Here is a 26,699-nt window from a genome sequence, read left to right on the forward strand (position 1 = left end):
AGGTAGTGATACTGTAGCTGGTGTACGCGAGCCACCTTGATTATTTTTTGCATATGATTACATCTCTGAACCTAAAAAAACACATTTTCACTGGATTTCTCTGTAGGATATCCTCAGGTTTTCCTAAATGTAGGAAAACCAGAAGAATAAGGAGGTGTCGGATTCTGGAGCTGGTCTACAGACCTTAGGGGGGCTACTCGATGTGCAGATGTCCCCATGCTTCGCCCGTCTACTTAACTCTGCTGGCCTACTTTCAGCAGCGGGCCACTTTCCTAGCGTCTCCCACCCCGTCTCCTTCATTCATCATTCACTCATTCCGATCGGGTCTGTAAGCTGAAGCATCGCCATGGAGACGTCCCCATCCATGAGCACGTCGGTGGTGTCCGGCGACGAGGCGGAGGATCAGCGGCCCCTCCTCCCGCCCAGACCCCCGCATCCCCCCGGCTGTCCTCCCCAGTGCGGACTCCACCCCGCGGTGCACCACCAGGCGGGCCGGGGGGATCCGGGGGTCTGGGCGGACCGGCCGTTGTACACGGCCACGGTGCCCGTGTACAACGGCCACCTCTACGTCTCCGCCTCGCCCTCCTGCTCCGCCTCCTCCCCCTCCTCCTCGACCTTTCCCCTCTGGCGGCGGGACAAAGGGGGGAAGGGAAAAGACGGCCGCGGAGACCGGAAGGGCCCGGCGAAGCAGCCGCCCGCGCGGCAGAACAGAGCCGCACACAAGGAGAAGAACAGAGCCAAGAAGCCGGAGGGTCACCGGCCGCACCAGGAGAAGACCCCCGCACCCCCATCCCCCGCCTCCTCTTACAGGGGCGGCTCGGGGACCCCCCACCGCGGGTCCCCGAGCCGGGTGATCTGCCGCTCCCACCTGGAGGCCAGGGAGACCGCCGTGGGCTGGGGCGCCGCGGGGGACCGCCGCCAAACCCCGACACCGGACGTTGCCGTGGAGATGCGCGACCGCCGCACGGTTCCGGAGATCATCATCACCGCCAGAGACGACGTGGACGAGGAGGTGGAAGAGTCCCGGGTCTACACGGTGGGGGTGGGGGACGGGCGAGGCCCGCTGCCCGGGGCGGAGGGCCCCGGCCCCAGCCCGGCCCCCACCCCGGGGCCCCAGGAGTCCAAACCAGACACGAAGGACGACCAGTACTGGAAGACACACAGCATCGGCTGGAGGCTGGTGCGCCGCAGGGCTCTGTTCGAGAGGAGGCAGCGGCTCAACGACTGTGCCCTGGCCGTGGGGATCTTCGGGGTGGTCGTCATGGTGATGGAGACGGAGCTGTCCTGGAGCGTCTACAGTAAGGTCAGTGGTTGCCGAGCAGCCAATAAAAGAGACAGAAGAGGAAAAGTGAGTTTTTGTTTTCTTAGAAAGCAGACTTTTTCTTTTTTTGCATTTCCCACTGGAGAAGCTACCTCTGTGAATCAGGCTCAACATGACGAAATACCTTTTATACTAGTCTTGTCTCAACGGTTTAGATGTAAAACATTTGACCACAAAACTGGAAGAATTGATAAACAACACATGGATTAGTGTCATGTTCATTAAATCAACCAACTGGATTAACTCAATACAATGTAATGGAGATTATGCCATGTCCTACCTACATTCCTTTGTTATTGCAAACATTCAGCACTTCATGGGTGTGTGTGTGTGTGTATGTGCATGTGCATGTGCCTGCGCTTGTGTGTGTGTGTGTGTGCACTTGCGTGCATGTGCATGCGTGTGTGTGTTGCATACATGTGTATGTGTTTATGCACATATGTGTGTATGTGTGTGTGTGTGTGTGTGTGCGTGTGTGTGAGACTTTGTGTATGCGTGTGTTTGTGTGTGTGTGTGTGTGTGTGTGTGTGTGTGAGACTTTGCGTGTGTGTGTGTGTGACTTTGCGTATGTGTTTGTGTGTTTCACCCACAGAGCTCCATTTACTCCATAGCGCTGAAGTCGATGATCAGTGTGTCCACCGTGCTCCTGGTGGGCCTGATCGTGGCCTATCACTGCTGTGAGGTGCAGGTACCGAAAGACTCTTAACTTTACAATCCTCTGACGTCGTTGTTCTCAGCGGTTTGCTAGTCAGCCATTCAACACATTGAATCAATCCTTTAAGGCTCATGGAAGTTGATAAATGACTACGTCCAGGAGAAGCAACCTTTTTAAAGGTAAACATCAAATTAGGTTTTTGTTAGTAGGCATGAAATGAAAGGGGGAGATCACACATTGCCGTACTTAGAAAGAATCACATGGCTTTCATATTCTGCTGATCTGCAGAGCCCGATATGGTTTTAAAGGCGCCTTGGGGGGAGAAAGCATATCTCAGACATTTTAATACTAACAAGGGGCTATTGAACTTCAGCACCATCTCCCAGTTGCACCACAAGAGACCAACCGCATTACGACTCTGAAAACACCTCCCACACACTCGACCATAAGAAACACCATCCCATCATTTACAGCTCTACATGCACGACAACGGCGCAGAGGACTGGCGCATCGCCATGACGATGGAGCGGGTCACCCTGATGGCGCTGGAGCTCGTGGCGGTGGCCATCCACCCGTACCCCATGGGCGTGCTGGCCTACGCCCAGAAGGTCGCGCCCAGCTCGGAGACGGAGCTGGAGATCATGCTGGCTCTGCCCATGTTCCTCCGACTCTACCTGCTGGGCCGGGCCATGATGCTCCACAGCCGCCTCTTCACAGACACCGCCTCGCGCAGCATCGGCGCTCTGAACAAGGTCAGAGGACGCCGGAATCGATGTGCCTCTCTCTCTCTCTCTCTCTCTCTCTCTACCTCTCTCTCTCTCTACCTCTCTCTCTACCTCTCTCTACCTTCTCTCTCTCTCTCTCCCTCCTTCTCTCATGCCCCTCATTCTGGAGTTCCATGTTTACTGGAGTGCTGTGTTTTTGGTTTTATGCCAGCAGGACTGCATGGGAGTAATTGGTTGAGACGGTAAAAGGCCTCCCCCCTCCTCCCATTAGTTGAAATGAACCCATCTGGATTGGTCAGTTAGCATTAACCAGTAAGCTCCCACCTACAGCTTCAAATAATCTAAATAGAATCAGCTCAATGTAGGAGACTTTAACTTGGTAATTTAACACCACAGCACGCCAGCCTATGAGACATGAAAGTACAATTATTGTCAATCAACCAAAAAGAATCCATGCAAAGGTATGACAATAACTGGGCTGTATCACGGGTTTGTAAAAAAACACCTGCAATGCATGTGACATGTCGTTCAGTCCACTCCGCCCAAGGGGGTGAGTCACAGTTCTGTGACTTTATCGTTTTGTTCCGGAGTAGCACGCCTTTGCCGCCCTCCTTTCCTCCTTCATGGTTTCAATCCCCCATTTTAATAACCTCCCCACTAATCCGCTCCCTCAGTGGTGTGGCTATTTTAGAGAGGGGCCAGGGCGACCTTTCCTCTCCCTCTCCGCAAAACACAATATCTCAGGGCTCTGGCTCTCTGATCCCTAAGGCCCTCTGTGTCTCTATCCGTGTTATCGTGCTGCTACGTGCTTAAGTGTAGTTATACAACATAGGCCCCAATGCGCTGCCTGGCCTCCCCAGATCCACTTCAACACCCGCTTTGTGGGCAAGACACTGATGACCACCTACCCAGGCACCGTTCTCATGATCTTCAGCGTGTCCCTGTGGATCGTGGCGGCGTGGGGTTTGCATGTTTGTGAAAGGTACGCATAATGGGCATCAAAGGACTGTAACCTTGTCCATCCTTAATACGTTCTTTTTTTGAGGGGGGTTTATTCGTAAAAAAGTCCTTTTTTTGGTAAATCATGATTGGGTATTGATTCATTTGAAATTGTTAATAAACTTAACACTTAAAGAGATCTTTATATTTCTAATACCCCATATCACTACCACCTGTCTACTGTAGCACAGATTTGTTTATTTTCATACTTATTACGCTCTTACCTTAACCACCTTCATCGGCCCACTGTGTATATGTTCTTGCAACATCCGCCGTCCACCTACAGACACCACAACTACAGGGACCTGAGCAGCAACTACATGGAGGCCCTGTGGATGGTCTCTGTGACCTTCCTGTCCATTGGCTACGGGGACGTGGTGCCCCACACCTACTGCGGTCGCAGCATCTGTCTGCTCACAGGGATCATGGTAAGAGGGAGCACACATATACCCCTCTCTCTCTGCTCAGGTTACACAGTAATATGGTACAGAAGGCTAAGTACGATTTGGAAAAAAAAGTCCCCGTTTGCAACAACTTCAACTAGGTTTAGAACTTATAATTTGGTGAGGTATTAAAAAACAACCTTAACTTTGAACTTCCCAGCAGAGAAGTGTCCCATTATAAAAAGCCATTTGACAAATGAAACTGAATGATTATTTCTTGTTGATTTTCAGTACTACCGTCAGATCTCCTTCATGTTTCTTTGTCTGTCTTATCTTGTTATGCACTGCAGGGGGCTGGCTGCACAGTGTTGGTGGTTGCCGTGGTTGCCAGGAAGCTGGAGCTTACCCGAGCAGAAAAACACGTCCACAATTTTATGATGGATTCCCACATCTCCAAAGAGGTCCCAGTACATATAATAAATGCTCCATTCCAGCTTCATTCACACAAATTAATTACAACATCTGTTTCGTACTGATTAAGTACAAGATTGGCAGAGTACATTGTAAAGTAAATTATAGTCTGCAGCCAAGACGAATGCCAACACAATAATAATGCTTTGTCATTTAAATGAATGTAGATCAAATCTGCAGCGGCAAACGTGTTGAGGGAGACTTGGCTCATCTACAAACACACAAGGATGTCGAGGGAGAAGGACCACACCAGGGTGCGCATGCACCAGAGGAAGCTGCTGCTGGCCATCCACCAGTAAGATGTCTGCCGCTTCTCACGTTCATCATTAGAGGACTGATGCTTTAACAGGTTATCCAATGCTTTCCCAAATTGGACTATAGATGCAGGGGATCTAGGGTGCCGTGTAAATATGAAACGTGTGGAAAAGATGATTGCTTCTTGGGACAAAACAAAAGAAGAAAAGATGCTTTATCGATTCATGTGTTGCCCAATATTTCCCCTGTGTTGTGCCTAGTCTGCGCAGCGTGAAAATGGAGAAGAGAAAGCTGGCCGACCAAGCTAACTCACTTGTGGATCTCAGCAAGGTGGGAGAGGCGAGTGAAACCCCTCCTAAAACATCCCATCTACATCCTTCACATTCAGAATCTAACCCGGCTACTGTTTTTTTTTCTCAACACCATGTACAATCTCTTCATTCAAAACGCTATGGCGCTGTTACCATGACCACCACCAACGCCTGGTGGCGGCCCTGCAGATGCAGAGCCTGATGTACGACGTGCTGTCGGAGGTGCAGGGCTGCCGGGGAGAGCTGGACACGCATGTCAACAGCCTGGAGAAGCACGTGGAGGAGCTGAGAGAGGGCTTCCGGAGCCTCATGCCTCTCCTCTCCAACACGCTGTCCACACAGAACTCCTCCATCCGCCACCTGCTGTGTGAGAGGGAGGCCCAGGCAGAGAACGCCGCCGCCGCCGCCGCAAGCGGGGGCGTCGGAGCGCAATAGGGCCAGACCGTGGGAACCAACGATGGAGGTTCCCACGGACATAATCCTTGTTTGAGCTGAAACAATGTAGTTACAGGTTTATAATAACTAGCGGTTTTGTAGAAAAATGTGACATGTATTTTAATGCAGCTCTAATGCCGTACAATTGAAAATAAAACTCAAGTAACTTGGCAGTCCTCTTGTACAGGCCATCGATAAAATTGTGCCAAGACATCCTCTGAACGGCTGGATATTCCTGGTTTATGTCAGCCTGCTGTTAAATAGATTAATTATCTGAGAAGGGAATGAGAACATTTATGTGAATCATAATAAATACTGTTTCTTTCACAAGTACTAATATACATAGCCCATGTAGTTGTGTAATAGGATAAACAAGAAAGGGACAAGAAAGCCACAATATGTAAAAAGTAAGGCAAGGGCAACAGCATTTTCTTTAGTCAAAACAATATTTTTTATTAAGAGAGACAGAGTTGGAGGTCCATGTACAGCATAAACTGATCTCCCAATGAGCACAGTGAAATCCTGTATTGCCCAGTCAGTTCAGCCAGGCTGATCCTGAATGACGATCGATTTGTTTGGTCTTGAATGAAGTACCGCCTGCCATGTTGGGGCAGAAGACGCTGACATTAACCGCTCCAACACCACCTCTCCCACTCAGCGACAGTGAAAGCACCTAGTGCTGCTTCCTCCTGAATGAGCATCCTGACAGAGAAAGCAGAGTTTAGTCACTATTGGAAGCACAGCATGAGTAAACAAAAGAATACTGCAGGTACAGCAATCGGTATTGCATACCATTTAAGCTACAGTGTTAGGACAGCAGTACAGTATTCCTAAAGACATTGAGTGAGTTCATCCTGTCAGTCATAGACTAGTCTACTACCACTGTACAACACATGAATTAGTGAAAACCTTACACAACATAACTTTAAACCACAATTTTATTTTAGACCCAAATATAAAATACACTATATTGCATGTCTTGGCACAATAGCCACAACAGAAAGTGTTTGAACTCGCCCTTGATCTTCACCACTTCTGAATACAGGACATACTATCTTGCACTGGAATGAGGCGGGAAGTCTATAGCAACGGCAGTCTCAACGCCACACTTAACATTTTATTTAATGAGGGTGGCCGTTGATGAGTGACATAAGTGGAAATAAAGCAAGCCCAGTCACTTACCCTCTGTGAGACGTGCTTTGCCTCCAGTGGGTTGGCATAGGACTGTCGAGCAGCCTACACACAACACAACGGTCTGTGCATGGCTGAAGACAGTTGTGATCTTATAGCATCCTGGAATGACAGGGAAAACAACCGTTAGGTGCAGTCAACTGTGATTATAGCGATTTATCAATTAAAAAATACTCAGGTCACAGGCAATATTCTCACATAATCGCATTTCTATATAATTTAATTACCTGGACATTTCACGTCCATGAAGTAAGAGTTGGGACTCTGAACGAGACGCTTCTTCTTGTGCCTCCTCTTTTCCTCCTCGGGAGTTGGGTGCAGCAAGTCTTTTGCGAGCTGGGAAATAAAAGTAACAAGAATTTAACGGAAACGTATAAAGAGCGCGTCAAAGTATATGTATACCAACGGTATCTTGCAATGACTTGGATGCTTTACTGTATAGGTTGTCATTTGTAAACTTAAATAAAATGAACCTTTAACGTTGATGCTTTAGTGGGATACTTTAGTGGGACAATCAATAAACACGTACGGAAAACATAAATGTTGGAACACATGGCACGAGTGGCCTGTATGTAAAGATTTGACAACACTGCGTAGCTCCGATGTTTGAAATACCATATTGATCGGTGATCAATTAAATTAAGAACATTTCCTGTGCATCTTACATCAACGGATGTGAATGCTAAAACCATACAATAAGGATTTCAGTCTAAATATACCGATTGCTTTTTCTACCCAGTCTCCATGTTTGCCTTATGTAGGCAGCCATCTTGTATCACAACGCGCTCTCCGTGTGCTCCGAAGTGATACACTACTCGCTTAATACTTGGGGCCATTTTTGACCACACTCGTTAAAAAGTAATATAATTCGGATCGCACATTTCTTATGTATAAATGGATGTATGTATCGGGTTTAATACTTTGTGCTATATGGTTAAAATGTATTTTCTCAGGCTCTCGCATACTCACTGGCATGTTGGCGAGGAAATAGCCGCTGCCGGAAAGGAGGCTTTACCGGAAGCCAGGGCTTCATATCCGTAGTCGCTTTGGAGAACCGACAGGAAATGAGTACATTTCAATACGGTAGCAGCCATTTTTGTAAGGTCGAAAACAACCAACCAAGGCATCTGTGTAGTATATATTTATTCATAGAAATAAACCATGTCATTTTTGTTTGCGTTGTTGTTGTGTTTAATTAATCCGATCCCATCGTTTATTTTCCTAATAAAAACTGTGCGTCAAGAGAGTTAATATGGAAACCGCGACTCTGAATGCAGCTCGGGTCTAAACTAAATAGAAAGATAAATATACATGCTAATTACTGTTGTGTACAATAAATAATCTACCAAAATCCGTTTCAAGTAGAAAAGTAATGTCAAGTAGAAAATTATAGATATTCTTTTTTTTATACTTTAATATTGTCTATTTAAATACAACCAACACACATACATTCTAAAGAATAGTTTCACTGGCAAAAATATAAACATTTTTTATTTATTTAATTAAATGTTGTCTTCTATGATTAAAAGAAGGATTCAAAAATATGCAACCATATACATTTAATGAAACTAATAAACATTATTCACAGGATCACATTACTACCTAGGATACTCTGTAGAGCAAGCCATTTCATATTTTTCCTAATCCCCCTGGCCCTCCTGCTCCGGCTGTGAGGCAGTTGTTTTGTTGAGTGGATCTCGCAGCGCCATTAGCTCCTGAATCTTCACAAAGTCTTCAAAGTCTGGACAGAAACTGTTTCTCTGGGGGGGAAGGTGTAGGTTGATTATACTTCTGTCAATATCTACACACTTCTGGGCATAACTGCATTAACACTGAGACACGAAGAACATGTGCTCCATGATTATCCACGGTAAATGGTCAAAACAACGCGAGTGTGGTCTGTTTTTGAGTCCCACCTGAAGGCTCAGTCGTCTGAGCCCACCCCCCTCGGGCTGCTTCTGCAGAGATGACAGGAACAAAGGCAGCGACTGCTCCGATATCTGGTTCCCTGCAGGGGGAAATTAATAAACGTGTGTTTAGATGTATCTATTTTGTTGTTATATGCCGAGATTAAAATAACCTGTGTAACAAAAGTGTACTTTAAACAAGCACTCCTGTTACACAGGAATGAAGAGCGAGGAGGAAACCCTCTGATAGTCTGTGACAGTAGGCCTACCTGACAGGTTTAAGTAACAGAGAGCAGTGTTCCCAGACAGCAGGACTTGGCCGTGTCTGCACTGCACTGATGTCTCCAGCAGGGGGCTCTCTACCGGCTCTCCCTGGTGGTCAAGCAGCTGAAAAGCACGGGCAACCAACCACTACATTTGTGATTTGCTGCCATCTGAAGTTTGAAAACAATCTGACGATAAATGCAGGCACCATTTAGTATGTAGTTTTTCATTTAATTTTTCAATATGATTCTGAGGATAGGTATACATATATCGGTTTTATATATTAATAGTATAAACATATAATAAAAAAAATATATAAGCAGATTTATTCCTACAATCTTCCATCATTTGAGGGATAGCCACCTTTATTGTGGCAGCAAACACAGAGCTGTGTTCCAAACAAATACTTTCCCTATCACTCAGATTGTACACAAAAGCATTCCCTGGTAACAAACCTCATTTAGGCCGCCTGGCTTATCCTGCAGGGGGAAAAAAACATTAGTTTCAATGTAATAGGACCACATCAATAATACAAAATGGTGTTGGTATGAGAGTGGGGGCTATGAATTTTGTGGATAAGCAATTGTTATATAAGCCTACCTCTGGATCACCAACCGATGGGTTTTTGTCTTTGGCTCCAGGCTTGCCTGCTTTCCCACGTTGCACCTTGAGTTCAGAGGCTTGGAAAGATCAGAGCAACAGCATTCATTGGTATTTCCTGCTCTAACGTAAGGACTGCAATAGCAGGAGAATATGAGAGAATTGTTTACCTTTCTTGATTAGTTTGGGATCGTCTTTCTTGGTCACGGCTGTTTTTTCCTCTTTTTTAGGCGGTTCCTTTGAATGTGGAGTGAGACTTGTTATAAACCTTCACTGAGAAACGTCCTTAAGAACAAATGAGCATGATAACTTGATCTGCAGAAGAACTTTTTGATTCTCTCTGGGTGCTTATCGCTTCAGAAATACTTTGGCTTTTTCAAGGTTGCTCATCAAACAGAGCAAAGTAATACACTTTGACTCTTTAAACTTGATGGGCATCCAAAGCGTGTGTGTACACACCGACGGTGTTCATTGACACACCGACGGCAGAGTCAACCATGCAAGGCAACAGCAAGCTCGTCAGGAGCAGTTAGGGTTAAATGTCTTGCTCAGGGACACATCGACACTCAGCTAGGAGGAGCTGGGGATCGAACTAGCAACCTTTCGCTTACCTCCTGAGCTAAGGCAACCCGATACGATACTATACTTGTATGCAATAATAGCTTAATGAATCAATGACAACGATAAGATGTAACCTTATAAACAACCCTAGCATGGTATCAATGAAAGAAACAGAAGAAGATAATTAAAAATCCAGCAAAAATAAATCGAAACAACCTGTAAACAAAACGATTAATTTCTTACCTTTCTTTTTACACTGCCTTTGCTCATTGATTTGTTGAGGTTGGTGTTCAGGGAGGAGCTGCTGGGTGTACCCAGAGAGCTTTCTGCAGGAGGAGAGTACTCTGATGACTGCACGCACACACACACACACGCACGCACACACACACACACACACGCACACACACACACACACACTTACTATAGCATAGTTAAAATGCATCACAGTGCATTTTGGTGCATTCGTCTTAAAGGCATATATCACAGAATAAAGACAAATTAAAGATAAAGATTATTAATTGAATTGAATGAATAAGCTCATTCTATGTGCACAGGCATAAAATGGCTGGACTTGGACAGGCATAAGACACGATCATTCGCGCTCTATTACACCTCTGTAAACCATTATGTTTTTACTAATATAATAAATCACAATAATCAAATGTATGAGATGAGGGATAAATGACGCGTGTCAATATTTCCGTGTCTGAGTGAATCAGACAAAGTAAAGGGTCTTCAAGGTAAGAGTAAACCCCCGCCTGCACACTTACATTCTGTTCTCGACCCAGCAGCTGATGTCTCCGCTCCACAATCTCCTCTTGGGTTAGAGCAAACGGGCCAAGCACCTGACCAGTGACCAACAATAGAAAGAGAATTAGAAGCTCGCACACCACCAACACATGCCACAAAACCAATCATCTTTAAATCGGCGCAATCCGCTCCATTACTTTGAAAGGACCACGTCATACGGGTCTGAGGGAAGACTCACTTTGGCCAGGTGAGCCGCCCCTGCGTCGCCTATCTTGTTGTTGCCGAGAGAGAGACAGAGCAGGCCCCGGTTCAAACGCAGGCCCTAAGAGAACACACATGGGGACCATGACTGTCCCTGCCACAGATTGTAGCCACACATGGAAATGGAGACTGGGAGCTCGGCTGTGTACCTGGGCTATGTGTGTGGCGCCTGCATCACCGATAGAGTTGAACGCCAGGTTGAGAATCACAAGGTTCCTATTGGCCGATGTGGTCGTTGAGAGAGCCGAGCCAATCAGGCGAGCTCCCTCCTCTCCGATGCGGTTGTTTCTAAGCGACAGGTGAGTGAGGCTTGGAAGAGAGAATAAGAGGTGTTATTATAAGTTTGAGACAAGACTGTATACAACAGATATACAGTCAAAACTGGTGTGTGTGTGTGTGTGTGTATTTGTCTGTCTGAAATTTCCCATGCATATGACGTTTAGTAACATATTGTTCAATATCTGTCCACTCACGTGCTGTCTTTAGACATTAGCAGGTGGTAACTTTGTTCTGGAAGAGGATTGCCCTCCAGTATGACAGTCCTAACAAAGATGAGGAACAATAGTGTGATAGATTTAGTGAAATACTACAACATGGAACATATTTAAAAAATATATTTTAGCTTTTACTTTCCAAATCTAGAACAGAAAAAAAAAAAAAAAAAAAAAGACAAATATAATTTCTCATCATCAAACTTGTTTGAAAATCTAAAATCATACAATGCTAAAATCCCATAATCAACCATAGGGGGAAAAGCCTTATTAATACAACAGATATGAGAACCATGATAGATTCACCTCAGATTGGAACACAGAGGGAACGTGTTGTTGAGAGAAATTACCATCTTATCTGACAGTCGGGTTTGCCACAAGCTGAAACATAACGATTCAAATGTTTACATGCAAAGATAAGCCTCCACATTACCACATAGGAACGGAACTAGTCTCTAAGGACTCCTTAACACTTACTGAAGGCTAAGCAGGTTGCTCAAAGAAGGAAGAATCTTGCAAAGCACCCGGGCCACCAACATATCTACCTTCCATCCTGGATATCAAATCATTAGTTATAATATGGGATTTTCATTTAGGTAAATCCATAGTTTTGTCCAAAGATAAATAATAACACATATTTAATTTAGTTGTGTGTGTGTGTGTGTGTGTGTGTGTGTGTGTGTGTGCGCGCGCGGGCATGCGTGCGTGCGGGTGTGTGTGTGTGTCTGTGTGTGTGTTTGTGATCAATCAATTGTATAGTATATTATAGCATATTATAATGTACATTACGCTTACCAGATATCTTAATGCTCTTGAGGTTTAGGGGATCTTCATTCTCTAAGACCACTAGGACGCAAGGCTTGGAGTACAACCGTTGTTTTTCCGCCTCTGAGTTGTCGTGCTCTGACAAGGCAAGAATAAAAACAGAAATTAAATGAATGAAAAATTGCCAAACGTATGCTGTTGACAAGTGTCTTTTCAGGATTGCACGCGAATCCAAAACAAATCTGTGTTGCTTCTGGGAATACATACATGATGATACACATGTTATTATTTGTGTGTCTTTATGTCGATATACTGGTCATCGTGTTTACCGATGTTCTCTCCATCCGTAGCCGAGCTTGAGGATGCTGCGGGTCTCTGAATAACAACTGGGATCTCCTTCATGCCCAGGAGAAGGCACAGTTCCGGGAGATCAACGTGAAGGTTGCCAGAGCACTGGTAGTCCTCTATAATACACACAATCATGCAGATTTAGACGAGAACTCGTCTTCAGTAGGATGGGAATCTTATTGACAATTACTACTCACCAATAGCCTGATTAGCACATTTTTCATTCACTCCTATTAGAATAAAAACAAACAAGCAATAGGTAAATAAGCGTCACAGTAGAAATACAGTGAAACAGCAAGACGTAGAAACGGAGGACATGAGGTGTAACTTATTGTATGGATATGAACGTATACTTGTGATTATAGTCGGCGGGTGGTCTTCCACTACAGCGATTGCCTTTTCTGACTTGTCTTTGGGTTTCTCTGGACGTTTTTTAGACATTGCTGCCATGTATTTTGGCCTATGTGAGTTCGAACCAAATCGCAAATATCGTCTGAGAGTTTGCCTCCCATACGTACTGTTTACAGTGGAGTTGCTATGGGAACAGTGCCGCTACACGGGGAACCGTCCGCGTCTCCCGATAAATAAGGAAGACAAACTAAATTCGATGGCACGATTGAGGTTGTATATAATAGCTATATCCTTTTAATTTATACTGTTTTGAAAATCGATCCGTCAAAAGCACCTACCTAAATCCACTCACAATGGATGGAGAATTGAAAAGTAAAAGATAACGCAGGTACCTACTTCTCGCGAGAGTGAGAATGAGGCGTTTGAACTGCGGTTTTGTATTATTATATTTTTTTCTATTTAATTAAACAACTTCTCAACTATGCAATACCAACAAATGAGACAATCTTGCAGGACTTCTTGAACAGTGAAGATGAGGATAGCAGGAGGTGAAGAATTCACGTAGGTGGCGCTGCCATCAGATGTTTCATATCTCAATCCTCCAAAATAGTTCAAATTTAATCATTTGCACTTTGTCTTTGTTAATTAATTCCTGCAATCTTCCTATAACCCAAGCAAAGCCAAACAACACAATGAATCTATTCACAATAATGTAGTGCTTTTTATTAAAAAACAAACAAAAAACAAATAGAATATAAAACAAAAAAGTAAAAACCAACAGCATTTTCCATGACTTTATAATCATAATTACAAACTTTTAACGAGTGGAAGAAGTTTTTGACAAACTGTACACATCACAAAATGTCTGCCAGTCTGCCATATACAATGCTTGCATCTTATTTTGTGATTGTCTAAAAATAACTAAACAAATCACACAAAATACACAAATACAAGTACAAGCATTTTACAATGACTGTTATCACAAAACGGAACCGTTTCAGTTTTTTTGAAGGAAAAAGAAAATAACATGATATCTAGCTGACAGCGTATTCTTTATCTCTGTCACCTTTCTTAAAAAATATCATAACATTTTTATGTTGGTTTGTTTTTTTAGTGTTCAACACTTTGCAGCAAAAAATCAAGGAGCTTTTTACTCCTTAAAAGTAATATTATTAACAATATTCCTTACTGTGACCGAGAAGCCATTGCAAGGACTATGATGTCCCGGTGCCTTTCTATGTCCATTTGACAGTCTTCTCGTTCATGCAAGTACATAGATGGAATTTATAGGCAGCAAAAAACGTATATACGTTGCTTGGATAGGACCGCTAAGTGTGGGAATTTAGACAAAACTCTCCTTTTCCTTTAAGCTTAACTGTCTTCATTGTAGTTATACAAATGGAAGAAATTATCATATTATCATTAGAATAATCATAATACATTTTAGGGCTGAGTCCTGTACAGTTCAATACACCAAAAAAAAATCCATAATCAAGATATTGCTTTTGGAGACGTTCCTCGTGTAAAGTTTGTATATATACATTAAGTTGGCACTGTACAGCTTCTCTACCTCTCTCTATCTCCCACTCGCTCTTTCGTAGCCAGTTGTATGTCTCAATCCAATGTCAGTTTAACACATAGGGACATGCGGTCCCATTTTATCAGAGGCATTCCAGGGGGAAAAAAAATCTCATTGGATATCACACATTTTAAACATTCACCATGGCACAACCAGGATCGTGTATTCTGAAGAGGAAAACGGAGCTGGAGTCCATTCCCTTCCAAAACGCAGTACTCACCCCCCCGCCCGCCCCTCCAGCGCCATCTAACAGAATATAAGAAAATATGACTGCCACGATACATTTCATGTTAAGTATTGTTTTTCATAGTTTTCTTAAAACTGTTAATTGCCATCAAGCCCTTAATTTTTTTCCTCTTTAAAAAAAATCAATATCTTCAAGGTTTCTAGCGTACAAACACTAAATAAGTGTGGATGCACACACGCACACACACACACTCACGCACGCTCGCACGCACGCACGCACGCACGCACGCACGCAAGCCAGTCTGGGGAGCATGGCGTTCCTAAGGCGTTACAATGAAGGCCAGTGTTCCACCGCCTGATATAATTTAGCTGGTGAATCAGGTTACTTCCACATAAGAAAGGGCAAAGCTGACCGCCTCGCCTCAATAATAACTTTAAAAAATCAACAAGACACTAAAACAAAAAACAAAAAAAAAAGAAGCACACTGTCATTCGCCCAAGACACCGCCTTCTGCCTGCACATCTTAAAGAAAAGAGCAAGATATGCTTTCCCCTCCGCCGAATTCCCCCAGAATGCATCGGCCGACTCTCGAGGACGTTAGTGTGTTTTCCATCGCTATAGATACGCCCGAGCTTCACCATGTCCTCAGTGCCAAAAGTGCAGTTGAGCCGACCTCATTCCCGCCTCATCGACCGTGTGTCTCTCGCCCAGCTCTGCAGCAGCGTTTTTTATTGTCATTCTTCCGAAGCGCACTTGCTTCTCCTATGCTTTCTAATCATTAAGTCCCGACACTTTCTGGCATTAGCTTAGTTTTGTTTTGAATCATTGCAGCTCTTCCCCACAAGGGGGAGTTGGTCTCCAGCATTCCCAGTCACAGGAAGCCATCCTACTGGGGCCGCTGTACGTCATTCGTTCCGGTACCACTTCTCGTTTTTCGATGCTTAATTCTAATGGCCGCCCTTCCTCGTTTACCCTTGTTGGTACGGTAAACGCCTATGTCTTCAGCCTGCAGTCTGCAGTCTTTCACACAATGCTCAAAGGCCGTTCGATGCATTGTAAGTGCGTGGTGTTTCTGTTTCTCTTCCTATGTCAATAAAAACGTTTGCATCATACTATTTAAATAAGCCAAAAAAAATGAAGGAAGAAAAAAAACGAAAAACAAAGTGTGGGTCCTTTCTCCCCCTGAGTAGTCCTGAACCCCTTGAAAAAAACGGCAACCATATTGACAACCTTCCCATCCTGCATTGTGTTTCTTTGTAAGTTTCCCTGCCTCTCATCTCTCGCTCCGAGTCTGAGATGGCAGGTTTGGAGAGAGCTACACCTGAAAGGTTTCTCCGGAGGACGCAAGGTCGTCGCTACTCCTTGCTCGCTCCCCCCCCCCCCCCCCCCCCCGAGACTCTCCGTGGTATCTCCGTCTTTGGCTCACCGACAGCAAGCTAACCTGTGTTACTTCCTGCACACAAAGTCGCCAAAGCCGAGGGTTCGCCGTCGTAGCCGCCGGCCGGCCCCCTCCTCCAGGAGGTAGGTGACGTCAATGGCTGTGGGGAGATCAGACAGAGCAGGGGTTAGCAGACCGGGGGGCAGACCTCAGTTAGATTTAGATCTGTAAGACGGTACATTGTCTGGGAAGAAGGACTGTGACTAAGCATGGGCTTTATCCATTTAGGAAAAAGCCACTTATTCCAATTGGAGAAAAATGGCACAATCTTGCATAACTTGCATCAAATCTTGCATCAAACATGACACTTAAGAATTCTAAAGTTACGACATTTAAATACTTGTAGCAGTCTTGTTGAACCCCATTTGGGGGATGAAAGATTAAATCGATAGGACACGACAGCATGCTTATCCCACTGGTGGACACCATGCTTCCACCACACTACACAACCTCCAGCCCCCAAAGCGGTCCCCGGGAGTGGCATCAATACCTGCGCCCTCACCGTTCTTGCTGGGCGTTCGCTGCAGCAGGTCCAGCAGGATCTTGTTCAGTCTGTCGCGCTGCGCCTCCCGCCTGCCCAGCCCAACATGGTGGTGGTGGAGCAGCACGTGGTGGTGGTGCAGCGGCGACGAGGCCGACGATGAAGGGAGCTCCACCATCTCTCCGCCCCTCTCCGCCAGAACCTCCTCCTCCGGCTTTCCTCGGCCCGCCGCCTCCCGCCCTTCCTCGTCCTCCTCCTCCTCGTCCTCCTCCTCGTCCTCCTCCTCTCCGTTGGCCCCCGCCTCACCCCCCCGTGGCTCGGCCCTCGGGGGCTTGCTGCTGGGGGCTGTGGGGTCCCCTCCCGCTTGATCCGCCTCTTCCTCGGCTCCACCTCCCTCTCCCCGCTCGTCTTCGTTGGCCTCCGGAGGGAAGTCTTCGCCGCCGCGGCCGCACGGCGAGCCGCCATCGTCATCGCCGCCGGGGGCGCCTTTGTCTCGCTCGCTCTTCCATGCCGACCGCCCACCGTTCCTCTTGTAGCTGTCGGGCACGTAGTGGGGCTGGAACACAGGGGACAAGAGGCTAGTTTAGCAGCTAAAGGTACAGCGAGTAAGATGCTAGTTTAGCCACTGTAGCTAAAGGTAAAGTGAGAGAGATCCTAGTTTAGTCACAGTAGCCAAAGGTACAGTGAGAGAGAGATGCTAGTTCAGCCACTGTAGCTAAAGGTACTAGAGTAAGATGCTAATTCAGCCACTGTAGCTAAAGGTACGGTGGGTAAGAAGCCCCCTTAGCCAATGCAGCTAAAGGCACTGCAAAAAGGACGCTAGGCTAGCCACTGTAGCTAAAGGTACTGTGAGAAAGATGCTAGTTTAGCCACTGTAGCTAAAGGAACTGTGCGAAAGATGCTAGTTTAACCACTGTATCTAAAGGTACTGTGAGTAAGATGCTAGTTTAACCACTGTAGCTAAAGGTACAGTTAGCAAAAAGCTAGTATAGCCACTGTATCGATAGGAACAGAAAGCACGATGCTAGTTCAGCCACAGTAGCTATAATTACTGTTATAAGATGCTAGTTCAGCCACAGTAGCTATATGTACTGTTAATACAATGCTAGTTCAGCCACAGTAGCTATATGTACTGTTAATACGATGCTAGTTCAGCCACAGTAGCTATATGCACTGTTAATAAGATCCTAGTCCAGCCACAGTAGCTATATGTACTGTTCATAAGATGCTACAGTAGCTATATGTACTGTTAATACAATGCTTGTTCAGCCACAGTAGCTATATGTACTGTTAATACGATGCTAGTTCAGCTACAGTAGCTACATGTACTGTTAATAAGATGCTAGTTCAGTCACAGTAGCTATATGTACTGTTAATACGATGCTACAGTAGCTATATGTACTGTTCATAAGATGCTAGTTCAGCCACAGTAGCTACATGTACTGTTAATAAGATGCTAGTTCAGCCACAGTAGCTATATGTACTGTTCATAAGATGCTACAGTAGCTATATGTACTGTTAATAAGATGCTAGTTCAGCCACAGTAGCTATATGTACTGTTAATAAGATGCTAGTTCAGCCACAGTAGCTACATGTACTGTTAATAAGATGCTAGTTCAGCCACAGTAGCTATATGTACTGTTCATAAGATGCTACAGTAGCTATATGTACTGTTAATACGATGCTAGTTCAGCCACAGTAGCTATATGCACTGTTAATAAGATCCTAGTCCAGCCACAGTAGCTATATGTACTGTTCATAAGATGCTACAGTAGCTATATGTACTGTTAATACAATGCTTGTTCAGCCACAGTAGCTATATGTACTGTTAATACGATGCTAGTTCAGCTACAGTAGCTACATGTACTGTTAATAAGATGCTAGTTCAGTCACAGTAGCTATATGTACTGTTAATACGATGCTACAGTAGCTATATGTACTGTTAATAAGATGCTAGTTCAGCCACAGTGGCTATATGTACTGTTCATAAGATGCTACAGTAGCTATATGTACTGTTAATAAGATGCTAGTTCAGCCACAGTAGCTATATGTACTGTTCATAAGATGCTACAGTAGCTATATGTACTGTTAATAAGATGCTAGTTTAGCCACAGTAGCTACAGGTCTTACCGAGAAGTCCCTCTTGGGCGCCAGCCGCTTGGGGAAGTGGTTGAAGGCATAGGGCTTGGTGCAGACCGGATAGCGGTTGCGGTGGATCTTGTAGAAGAGGTGGGCTGACTTGTCCAGCCGGTAGTCGCATATGTACACGTCCTGTTCCTTCACGCCTTTCGGCCGCCCTGCAGGGTGGGGGGGACCGCCGTTTAACACTTCCTAATCATGCAAACATCCACGGTCGTGGGCGCGGGAGTGTGAAGTGCGATGTGCGTATGCATAGACGTTCACCCATGAAACAGAGCCTTAAATGACAAACACATGAGCTGTTATGTTCTCGAAGGCTTTGCCGTAGAAGACCTCAGAGTACACTTGGTTTAAACGCATTGCTCAAGGGCAGCGCATCACTGCAGTTTCAAGTTGAGTGAGGCCAGCCAACCAAATCTGTTCCCTGATTGCACGGATGACTTCAGGATTTCAACCGACAACCCTCCACGGACTCAGGATCTGCCTCAGTGTAAGAGTACATTAATGTGCGCGTGCGTGTGTGTGTGTGTGTGTGTGTGTGTGCATGTGTGCATGCGTCCATGTGTGTGAGCCTGTGCTCTCACCCTTGCAGTAGGTGTACAGGTCCAGGACGCAGCAGTTGCCCACCACGGCCTCCAGGGGGATGATCTCGTACAGGGGCATGCGGAACAGCTCGTTCTGGTAGAAGCGGCGTGACGGGGAGTGGTGCGTCTCGTGGGGCCGGAAGTAGTGGTGACCAAAAGCAAACCGCTCACCCCTTCACACACAAAAAGATAAAACACACGCACACGCACACGTGGACACACACACACACACACACGCAAACACACACACAAACAGAATAAAGTGTTAGTGCTTAATGGTACTGAGAGAGCATGGTTGGAGCTACAGTGCAGACTAAACTGTGTTGAGAGTAGAAGTGAAAGCAGAATTTCTGGTGTCAGTTCCATGGGTAAGGAAGCAAAGCCCTGTAACGGTTTCCGATAACACCAATTATGTTTACAGGAACACAACCATGCTCAACAAGTCAGAGAACTCCGTATATCAAAACAGCTCTTCTCCATGTCATTTGAGAAAAGGCTTCTTAACACGTTTACCCAAAGTGCTTTGTGACTGAATGCATTTCCGCAACCCTGATACTACTTTGCTATCTAGAAAGATGAAAATAAGACAGAGAGAAAAGAAACACAGAAAGGACAAAGAAAGAGAGAAAGAATGAAAGAAAGAAAACACAGAAAGCAAAAGAGGATGAAGCAAAAGACTCACTTCTCGTTCTTCCAGAGCTTTTCGATGCGGAAGATGTCCAGGTTGTCTCTGTTGACGTGAGTCAAGAGCCGGTATGACTGTCTGATCGGCTGGCCCTCGGTGGTGCGTCTGCTATCCCTCATCAGGTACACACAATCGCCTGCACACAACACACACACACACGCACACACACAAATATTTATATATATTGGTTGTGCTGTCAAACTTTCTATTTTATTTGCTGCTATGCTACATATGTAACACCCCCATAAAATACATAGATAATCACACTTAAATAGTACAATAAATAATGTTTCAATTAACTCAGCTTCCAGACAAAGATTAGCTACCTCTACCAACATAGGAGTGCATATAGAGGGCAGGATTGTCTCGTAGTGGTTAGGGTGCTGGACTCGCAGGGATCAGGGTTCCACTGTTATGTCCCCAGTCTTCCTGTGGACATCTTTGAGCACGATCCCTAACCCCAACCAGCTCCAAAGAGCCCGCTAAGTGACTTCATAGTAAACAAATGGCTGAGTCTGCTCTGTGTGCATGGCTAACCGCCGGGCCTCCATACCTTGGTGCAGCAGCAGCTCGTCTCGGAGCAAGCAGATGAAGTACATCGAGCCGGACTGGGCATAGCTGGGCTGGGGCAGCATTGGTACTTCCTACCAACCAGTCAGAGCGCGTTAGAACCAGGGGCAGATGGGTCAAGATGAAAGATTCAAATGAAGAAACTAAAATTCACGGATGAAGATGATGTTATTATAAAAATTAAAATTGTCCAATGTCAGATTACATAGTGTAAGACAATGGTGGATGGGTAGGAGTAATGTAAGGCCACCTACCCGGTCCAAAGGGCGCGGCTCACACTGCTCACATGAGTAGTGCTCCACCTCGGTTTCCAACCGCATGCAGTCAAAGTGCTGCCATACCTTTTGGGAGGGCCGACACACAGTAACATTACATATAGATACTGTAATCTATGTTTATCAAAAGCACCACTACCAAGTCAATCTATTGTAATACAAATGTTATCGTTGAACAAAGTGAACTACGTTCAATTGAGCTGTGGATCCACTTTGAAGGAAAAGCATGTTGGGAAAGTGCTGTTTTGATTGGCCGCCCCAAGTTCATTTCCAGCTCGTCAGCAGACTAAGCGGTTCAATTGGACGCTTGGAAGTGAATGGTTTTACCCACAGACTCAGTTTAGGGACATGAAAACAAGTCGCTGTGTGGCTCTGTGAAACTTGCAAACCGCCTCAGCCAAGAAACACAAACTAGCGGTGGTTTGACGGTGGTGGTTGCTGCCGCTGCTAATTTCTTATTCTGAAAACAAATTCATAACAGACCCGTATTTCTGAAGTTGGACAGTTATGTCAGCTAGAAGGATTACTAACAACAGAATAGAAGACCAAGACAGCTGAATTGGAATCACACCGTTTACTTAAAAAAACGGGGATTGGCTTGCGATTAGAAATGGAAAATGTCCTTAGGAGTATGCTTCAGCTTCAGCTCTCAGTAATGAGGTGAGACTTTATTTGGCCCGGCTCTCCGCAAACCACTGGGTTCAATAAGGCTGATCTGACCCCACACGCTCTAGCCCTGAGCCACTTTGTCTGCTCGCTTGATTCAATCATCACAAGATTTAAACACACACACACGCACTAGCAAAATGGAATTGCAACCACCCAGAGTCGTTGGGTAAGAGCGTGGTTCTGGGGCCTGGGTGGGCAACAAGGGTGCAAGGGGGCAAAACCATTTGTATATTAAACCATGGCTGTGGGCTGCGGGGGTTTTGATTTCAAATGGAGCACACTTGCTTTACTTGACTCGCTACCCTTCTCTGTTTTCACTGCGGCTAAAAATAACAAATAATGTGCCAGCCAACTATCCACTGCTGTTTGAAGGAGAGAAAACTACCACCGTCCGCACTTTAATGCACCACCTTGTTCAAATGATCTACTAAGAGTATGTGTACTCCAAGAGTACGTGTACTCTTAGTAGTACACATACTCTTGCTTCTTACTAACTCCCTTCTAACTCCCTTTAAAAACTAAACGTCTACATGCTACACATCGATTCAACACTTTCCGTATGCTCAAGCGCTTTTATCATTGGTTGTTGCGACACCCGGGTAAACATTCAGCAACCATTCTGGGCTAGAGACACAGAGGGAAAAACACAAAGGGAGTAGTGCTTCTGGTTCAACCCGAACCCTGTACAGAACCCAAACCACAGTGACGCACCATGCACGTTTCACACTGGATCATGAGGCCCTCGTCCTTGTACATCCCACAGATGCAGCGGATGACGTCGTCGTCCTTGTCGTGCGAGCCGCCGTGGTGGGCATGGTCGCGCTCCAATGAATCAGAGCTGTCCGCCTCGCTGGCCGTCTCGCCCACGATCTCGTCGATCTGCACGGCGGCCTCGTGGCGTGCGCTGTAGTACGCCTTCCTCAGCCGGTTGACGTCGCGGCCCAGCGAGGACTTCCTGCCGTAGTACCTCTGTGGGGCAGCAGGGGGATCGTGTCAGGACCACCTCCGCGCAGCATGCATGGAGAGAGCTACAGGCCGGCACCTAGCACCAGCACCTGCTACCTACTATAGTGTTTCGTTTTCTGGCATCAATTAGTACAAGAGCCAATTTAGTAGAGAGCCAAGTACTAAGGTGTTGTGGAATTCATGTTGATGGTTGTAATTGATGACTACAGGCTACAAAGCCACCAAACAGTGCAATGTTGCATATGATTGCAATTATAATAATAATAATAATAATAATAATAATAATATTTATAACACAAAATTCCTGTTTTTACATTTTAAAGTTTGGTTAAGACGGACATCCTCCTGTTGAAATGTACTGTGGGTTATCGAAGTGACTATAGTGTAGTGTAAATAATACTTAGAATTCTAGACAACTATCGTATTTTGCATACTATGTGTAAATGAGATTACAGACGTGCTACATACTACGCTTGCCTACCTGCAGTATGCTAGCGTGGATGTTCAAATGTAGCCATGCATCAACAAGTGGCTATACCCTATAAGCCTTACATAAACAATAAACTACCTGCTTGACTTAAAGTGTGGTCTTCGTGAAAGGGGCAGGCGAGGTGGGGGGGGCTAATTTAAGTGATCCACTTAAGCTTGTGTTACTCAAAGACCTGGCGGTCATGAGAGCTCTCAAGTAGCACTTGTTTAAACTAGCAAACTATACAGCTATAAATCAAAAGGGTCTGAGCGGCACGCTGTTAAAACACCACGAGGACAGGAAGCTATACAACAGCTAAGCAGAACATTGAGCTGGCATTGTGTGTGTGTGTGTGTGTGTCTGTGTGTGGTTGTGTGTATGAAACCAGAGGAAAACCCTCAGATGTTTCTTTATTACGGCTGACCGTGCGCTTTGGTTTCTTATTTTTTTCAAATAAGGACCAAATATTTCACATGGATGTTGATGCTTTTGGAAGGTTCATTTTTCATTGGTCTTGGATCCATCCACTGTCTACTAGCTTTGGGACAGATACCCAAGACCTTCTCTTACTACTAGTCAATGCCTGAGGTATGGGTACTTAGCCTACATTACATCCATATGCAGCCTGAACAACTGGTTCAGTCCTGCCTTGTTAGCGTATGACTGTTAGCATGGAGCTGGTGGATGTAAACAATATACCGTACTACACTCTACTAAACACCTTTGCCCCAGGAGATTTGCTAATACACTGGTCCCTCAGTCTGGGGCAAACCAAAGCTTTAAAAAAGCTAACGACAACTGTTTTGAATAAAACAGTGACATTGGCTTTGCATTATCAAACTTCTATACAGCTGTGCCATTATGAAGAACGAATGATGCTTATTTCAAATACACCTAAGAATACAACTCGTATGCAAAGGGAAGTATATGTTTTGCAGTGCTCTCTTGTTAAAAGCCCTTGTTTGACTGTGTGTCTGTCTGTGTGTATGTACCGTGTACGGTTCTGTACCTCTGCATTGCGAAACACTTTGAGCATGTCCGCGTCGAAGGCCTCCACCGTCTTGTAGTGGCCCGTGAGGATCTGCTTCTCGATGGTGCTCAGGTCCAGCGGCTCCGACACCTTCTCGTAGTACTGGCTGTTCCTGGGGTCACAGGCAAACACAGAGGCCTTTCAGCACTGATCAGGGGACACACGGGACTGTGATTGCTAGAAGACCTCTGCACTCCTGATCCAGTGTTTCCTAAACTCCTCCAGGAGGCATGACTGCTAGGGACGGTGATTCTTTTACTGTTTCCAAGATCGGGTGATTGCGTTATGTACTCAATTCCCAGTCGATTACTCACATGGGAAGAGAATACATCTTTTAAGACGCATGGGGGAAATGCGGCACTACTGGTTAAAATGCATACGCGCAAATGCATGCATGCAAATGCATACACGCACATAAAACAAATGTCTACTTTTTCCATCATAATAGAGTCTTAATCACTCAAATTCCTTGATCTTCTCGATATAAGCATGATGTGCGCCATCAAGCAAACACCGATTGATGCACGGAGAACTACTTTGCCGGTTCCCGAGCATGCATAGTGTTGGTGAGGAAGGACAAGCACGTGAGGGCTTGCTCCCTCTTCTACTCTCTTACTCTCTTTTAACTTCTCTACTCTCAAAATAAAACACTATCGGATAATAAGGCCTTAAGAACCAAGAAAGCACCAAGTTCTTTTCATGGCCGATGGATGCTGCCTTCCTCTCTTTATGAAACACACACTCACCTCTTCCTGGATGGAAGGTTGACGAGGGGAGCTGCTAGGGTCTGGCCGGACGAATCTGAGAGAAGGAAGGAAAGGGTTACATTCCACCGCACAATGTTTGTGTGTTTGTGTATGAGTGTGTGTCTCAACGTGTGTAACGTGCCCATTACACTCGATACTAAATCAGTGTAAAGAGAAAGGATGTCGTTGTATGTACCCCAGGGGGCCTACTATGCATACAATACCATGATTTATGTGTTGTGACAATTCAATTTTGTTCCCCTGAAGGAGACATGCTGTTGTTGTTCATGTCTTGGGCAATACTTCAATGTCAATGTTGAGTATCGTTCAAGCATTGCATTAAATTTCAGATAAAATATGGGGAAAAATATTAGAATTAAACGTCTCATTTGAATCGTGTGCCTCAAAAAACAACCTAAATCCGATTCTTTAATATCTTCTTTAGTCTTGAATATCCTAAAGGGATGTAATAAACTCACATACCAAAATCCTGTGGAGTTCCTTTTGATAATCACGATACTCAATCATTGCGTAAAACGACATACATAATCCAACTGTCATATGCTTTAATCCTATTATACCTGAGCGAGTAAAAGATCCCAGTTACAATTTAAGGCGATGGGAGTTTGGTTTCTGTGCTGCAACAGCTGCGGACAAAGCTACTGGTCTGCTCTGCAGGGGGCTTAAAGATGCAGCTGTTTTTAGTGTTTACATTACGACTTCACACCTGCTGGCTCTTAGCGGCAAGCTGACTTAAGAGAGGGGAAACGTGGGAACCATAGAAATACCCCAGGGAGATGGGGTGCTGCTGTAAGAAAATGAACACTGAGCATGGCGGAGTCCCAATCGTGTTTGATTATTTGGACAAACTTTAAGGATAACTGAACACATTCGGTTTGTCAAACAAGAGTCATATAGCATTTGCTAAAGTTTACAATGGGATTTTATCATGGTCTGCCGAATGCTATCCGGTCACCCTGATGGTTAATAATCATACCAATGCTAATTTGTTGGCCCCGTTGGCCTGTCTGCGTGAGTGCGGAGCCATACCCTTGTAGCTGGTGATCATGTCGCAGATCTCCTTGAAGATGTGCGCCAGGCGTGCGGTGCGCGTCACCTCCGTGTTCTCCTCGGCCGCCGCCAGCCTCCGCGTGCGCACCGAGCGCGACGTCTGCAGTGCCGAGAACTGGGTCAGGAAGACGTCTGAAGACAAAACAGTGCGGCTCAATGCATGCATGGGCATACGGTCCGCCGGAGGGGTGGTGTGCTGAATATAACGCAGTAGGGATCGATAATTGCAATATTGCACGCGTGATAGATTTGCCGCTATTACTTTATATCATCTTAGGAAGCCTGGATATTTTCTGTGCTATACACACTCCGAATCCACTCGAAGCAGAGCATCAATCTAAACCAGGGCTTAATGCTTGTAGAATATGATGGCTGTGGATATTGGATTTGTATTGCGTTACGGAAGCCCTCCCCCTTTTTTCACATACACATGTGACCTCAACAGCGTCACGGGTGCGTACATTCACCTTCACACAGAAGGCTACTGCAGCCATGCTACTGCGTCCCCACTACACTAAGCTAAGAGCACGCCGCCGTCGCCGCCGGACACGCACCAGACTTGATGTTACCGTCGTCACGGATCACGCCTCCCCAGCGCGCGTAGATGGACAGGCTGCTGGCGTCCCGGTCTCGTTCGCCCTCTCTCTTCAGCAGCTCTTGCTTCTCACGCATCTTCTCCCAGTTTCTCAGCAAGAACACCCGGTGCTTCAGCACAAAGTTCCTGTACCGAACGCCAAGGGTGGCAGACAGGAGGAGAGAGAGAGAG

General features: G+C 45.5%; 4 protein-coding genes across 4 annotated transcripts in view; 1 reads left to right on the forward strand and 3 right to left on the reverse strand.

The window, feature by feature from the left end:
- Nucleotides 1-949: 949 nt before the first annotated feature.
- LOC307084603 (small conductance calcium-activated potassium channel protein 3-like) lies at nt 950-5,555 on the forward strand (the record flags this gene model as incomplete). Its single annotated transcript, XM_079749039.1, has 9 exons — nt 950-1,303; nt 1,914-2,009; nt 2,450-2,728; nt 3,562-3,683; nt 3,987-4,128; nt 4,434-4,544; nt 4,722-4,849; nt 5,070-5,148; nt 5,310-5,555. 9 exons carry the CDS (start codon nt 950-952, stop codon nt 5,553-5,555), a joined length of 1,557 nt encoding a protein of 518 aa, XP_079605165.1.
- Nucleotides 5,556-5,982: 427 nt separating this feature from the next.
- Nucleotides 5,983-7,750, reverse strand: rps27.1 (ribosomal protein S27 isoform 1). Its single transcript, XM_079749051.1, has 4 exons — nt 7,716-7,750; nt 6,974-7,082; nt 6,738-6,848; nt 5,983-6,257 (listed from the first exon to the last, which is right to left on the reverse strand). The coding sequence occupies exons 1-4, from the start codon at nt 7,719-7,721 to the stop codon at nt 6,229-6,231; spliced, it is 255 nt and encodes an 84-aa protein (XP_079605177.1). The 5' UTR covers nt 7,722-7,750; the 3' UTR covers nt 5,983-6,228.
- A 636-nt stretch (nt 7,751-8,386) lies between these two features.
- On the reverse strand, nt 8,387-12,828 carry lrrc71 (leucine rich repeat containing 71; the record flags this gene model as incomplete). The annotated part of the gene is made up of 11 exons (XM_079749366.1): nt 8,387-8,506; nt 8,663-8,754; nt 8,923-9,025; nt 10,849-10,923; nt 11,067-11,150; nt 11,239-11,398; nt 11,563-11,631; nt 11,887-11,961; nt 12,058-12,133; nt 12,376-12,483; nt 12,675-12,828. The coding sequence occupies 11 exons, from the start codon at nt 12,826-12,828 to the stop codon at nt 8,387-8,389; spliced, it is 1,116 nt and encodes a 371-aa protein (XP_079605492.1).
- Nucleotides 12,829-16,212: 3,384 nt separating this feature from the next.
- The window catches only part of ash1l (ash1 (absent, small, or homeotic)-like), a 31,884-nt gene continuing 21,397 nt past the window's right edge, over nt 16,213-26,699 (reverse strand). Inside the window, exons 16-27 of the mRNA XM_079749052.1 lie at nt 26,488-26,654; nt 25,913-26,065; nt 24,863-24,917; nt 24,096-24,228; nt 22,363-22,620; nt 20,962-21,048; nt 20,691-20,781; nt 20,135-20,273; nt 19,453-19,625; nt 18,860-19,026; nt 16,739-17,285; nt 16,213-16,348 (exon numbers count right to left, since the gene is read on the reverse strand). Coding sequence (XP_079605178.1) covers nt 16,257-16,348; nt 16,739-17,285; nt 18,860-19,026; nt 19,453-19,625; nt 20,135-20,273; nt 20,691-20,781; nt 20,962-21,048; nt 22,363-22,620; nt 24,096-24,228; nt 24,863-24,917; nt 25,913-26,065; nt 26,488-26,654 — 2,062 coding nt within the window. The 3' untranslated portion in view covers nt 16,213-16,256. The remainder of the gene's footprint in view (nt 16,349-16,738; nt 17,286-18,859; nt 19,027-19,452; nt 19,626-20,134; nt 20,274-20,690; nt 20,782-20,961; nt 21,049-22,362; nt 22,621-24,095; nt 24,229-24,862; nt 24,918-25,912; nt 26,066-26,487; nt 26,655-26,699) is intronic.

The sequence above is a fragment of the Pollachius pollachius genome, assembly GCF_949987615.1.
Source record: "Pollachius pollachius genome assembly, chromosome: 13".
NCBI lineage: Eukaryota > Metazoa > Chordata > Actinopteri > Gadiformes > Gadidae > Pollachius > Pollachius pollachius.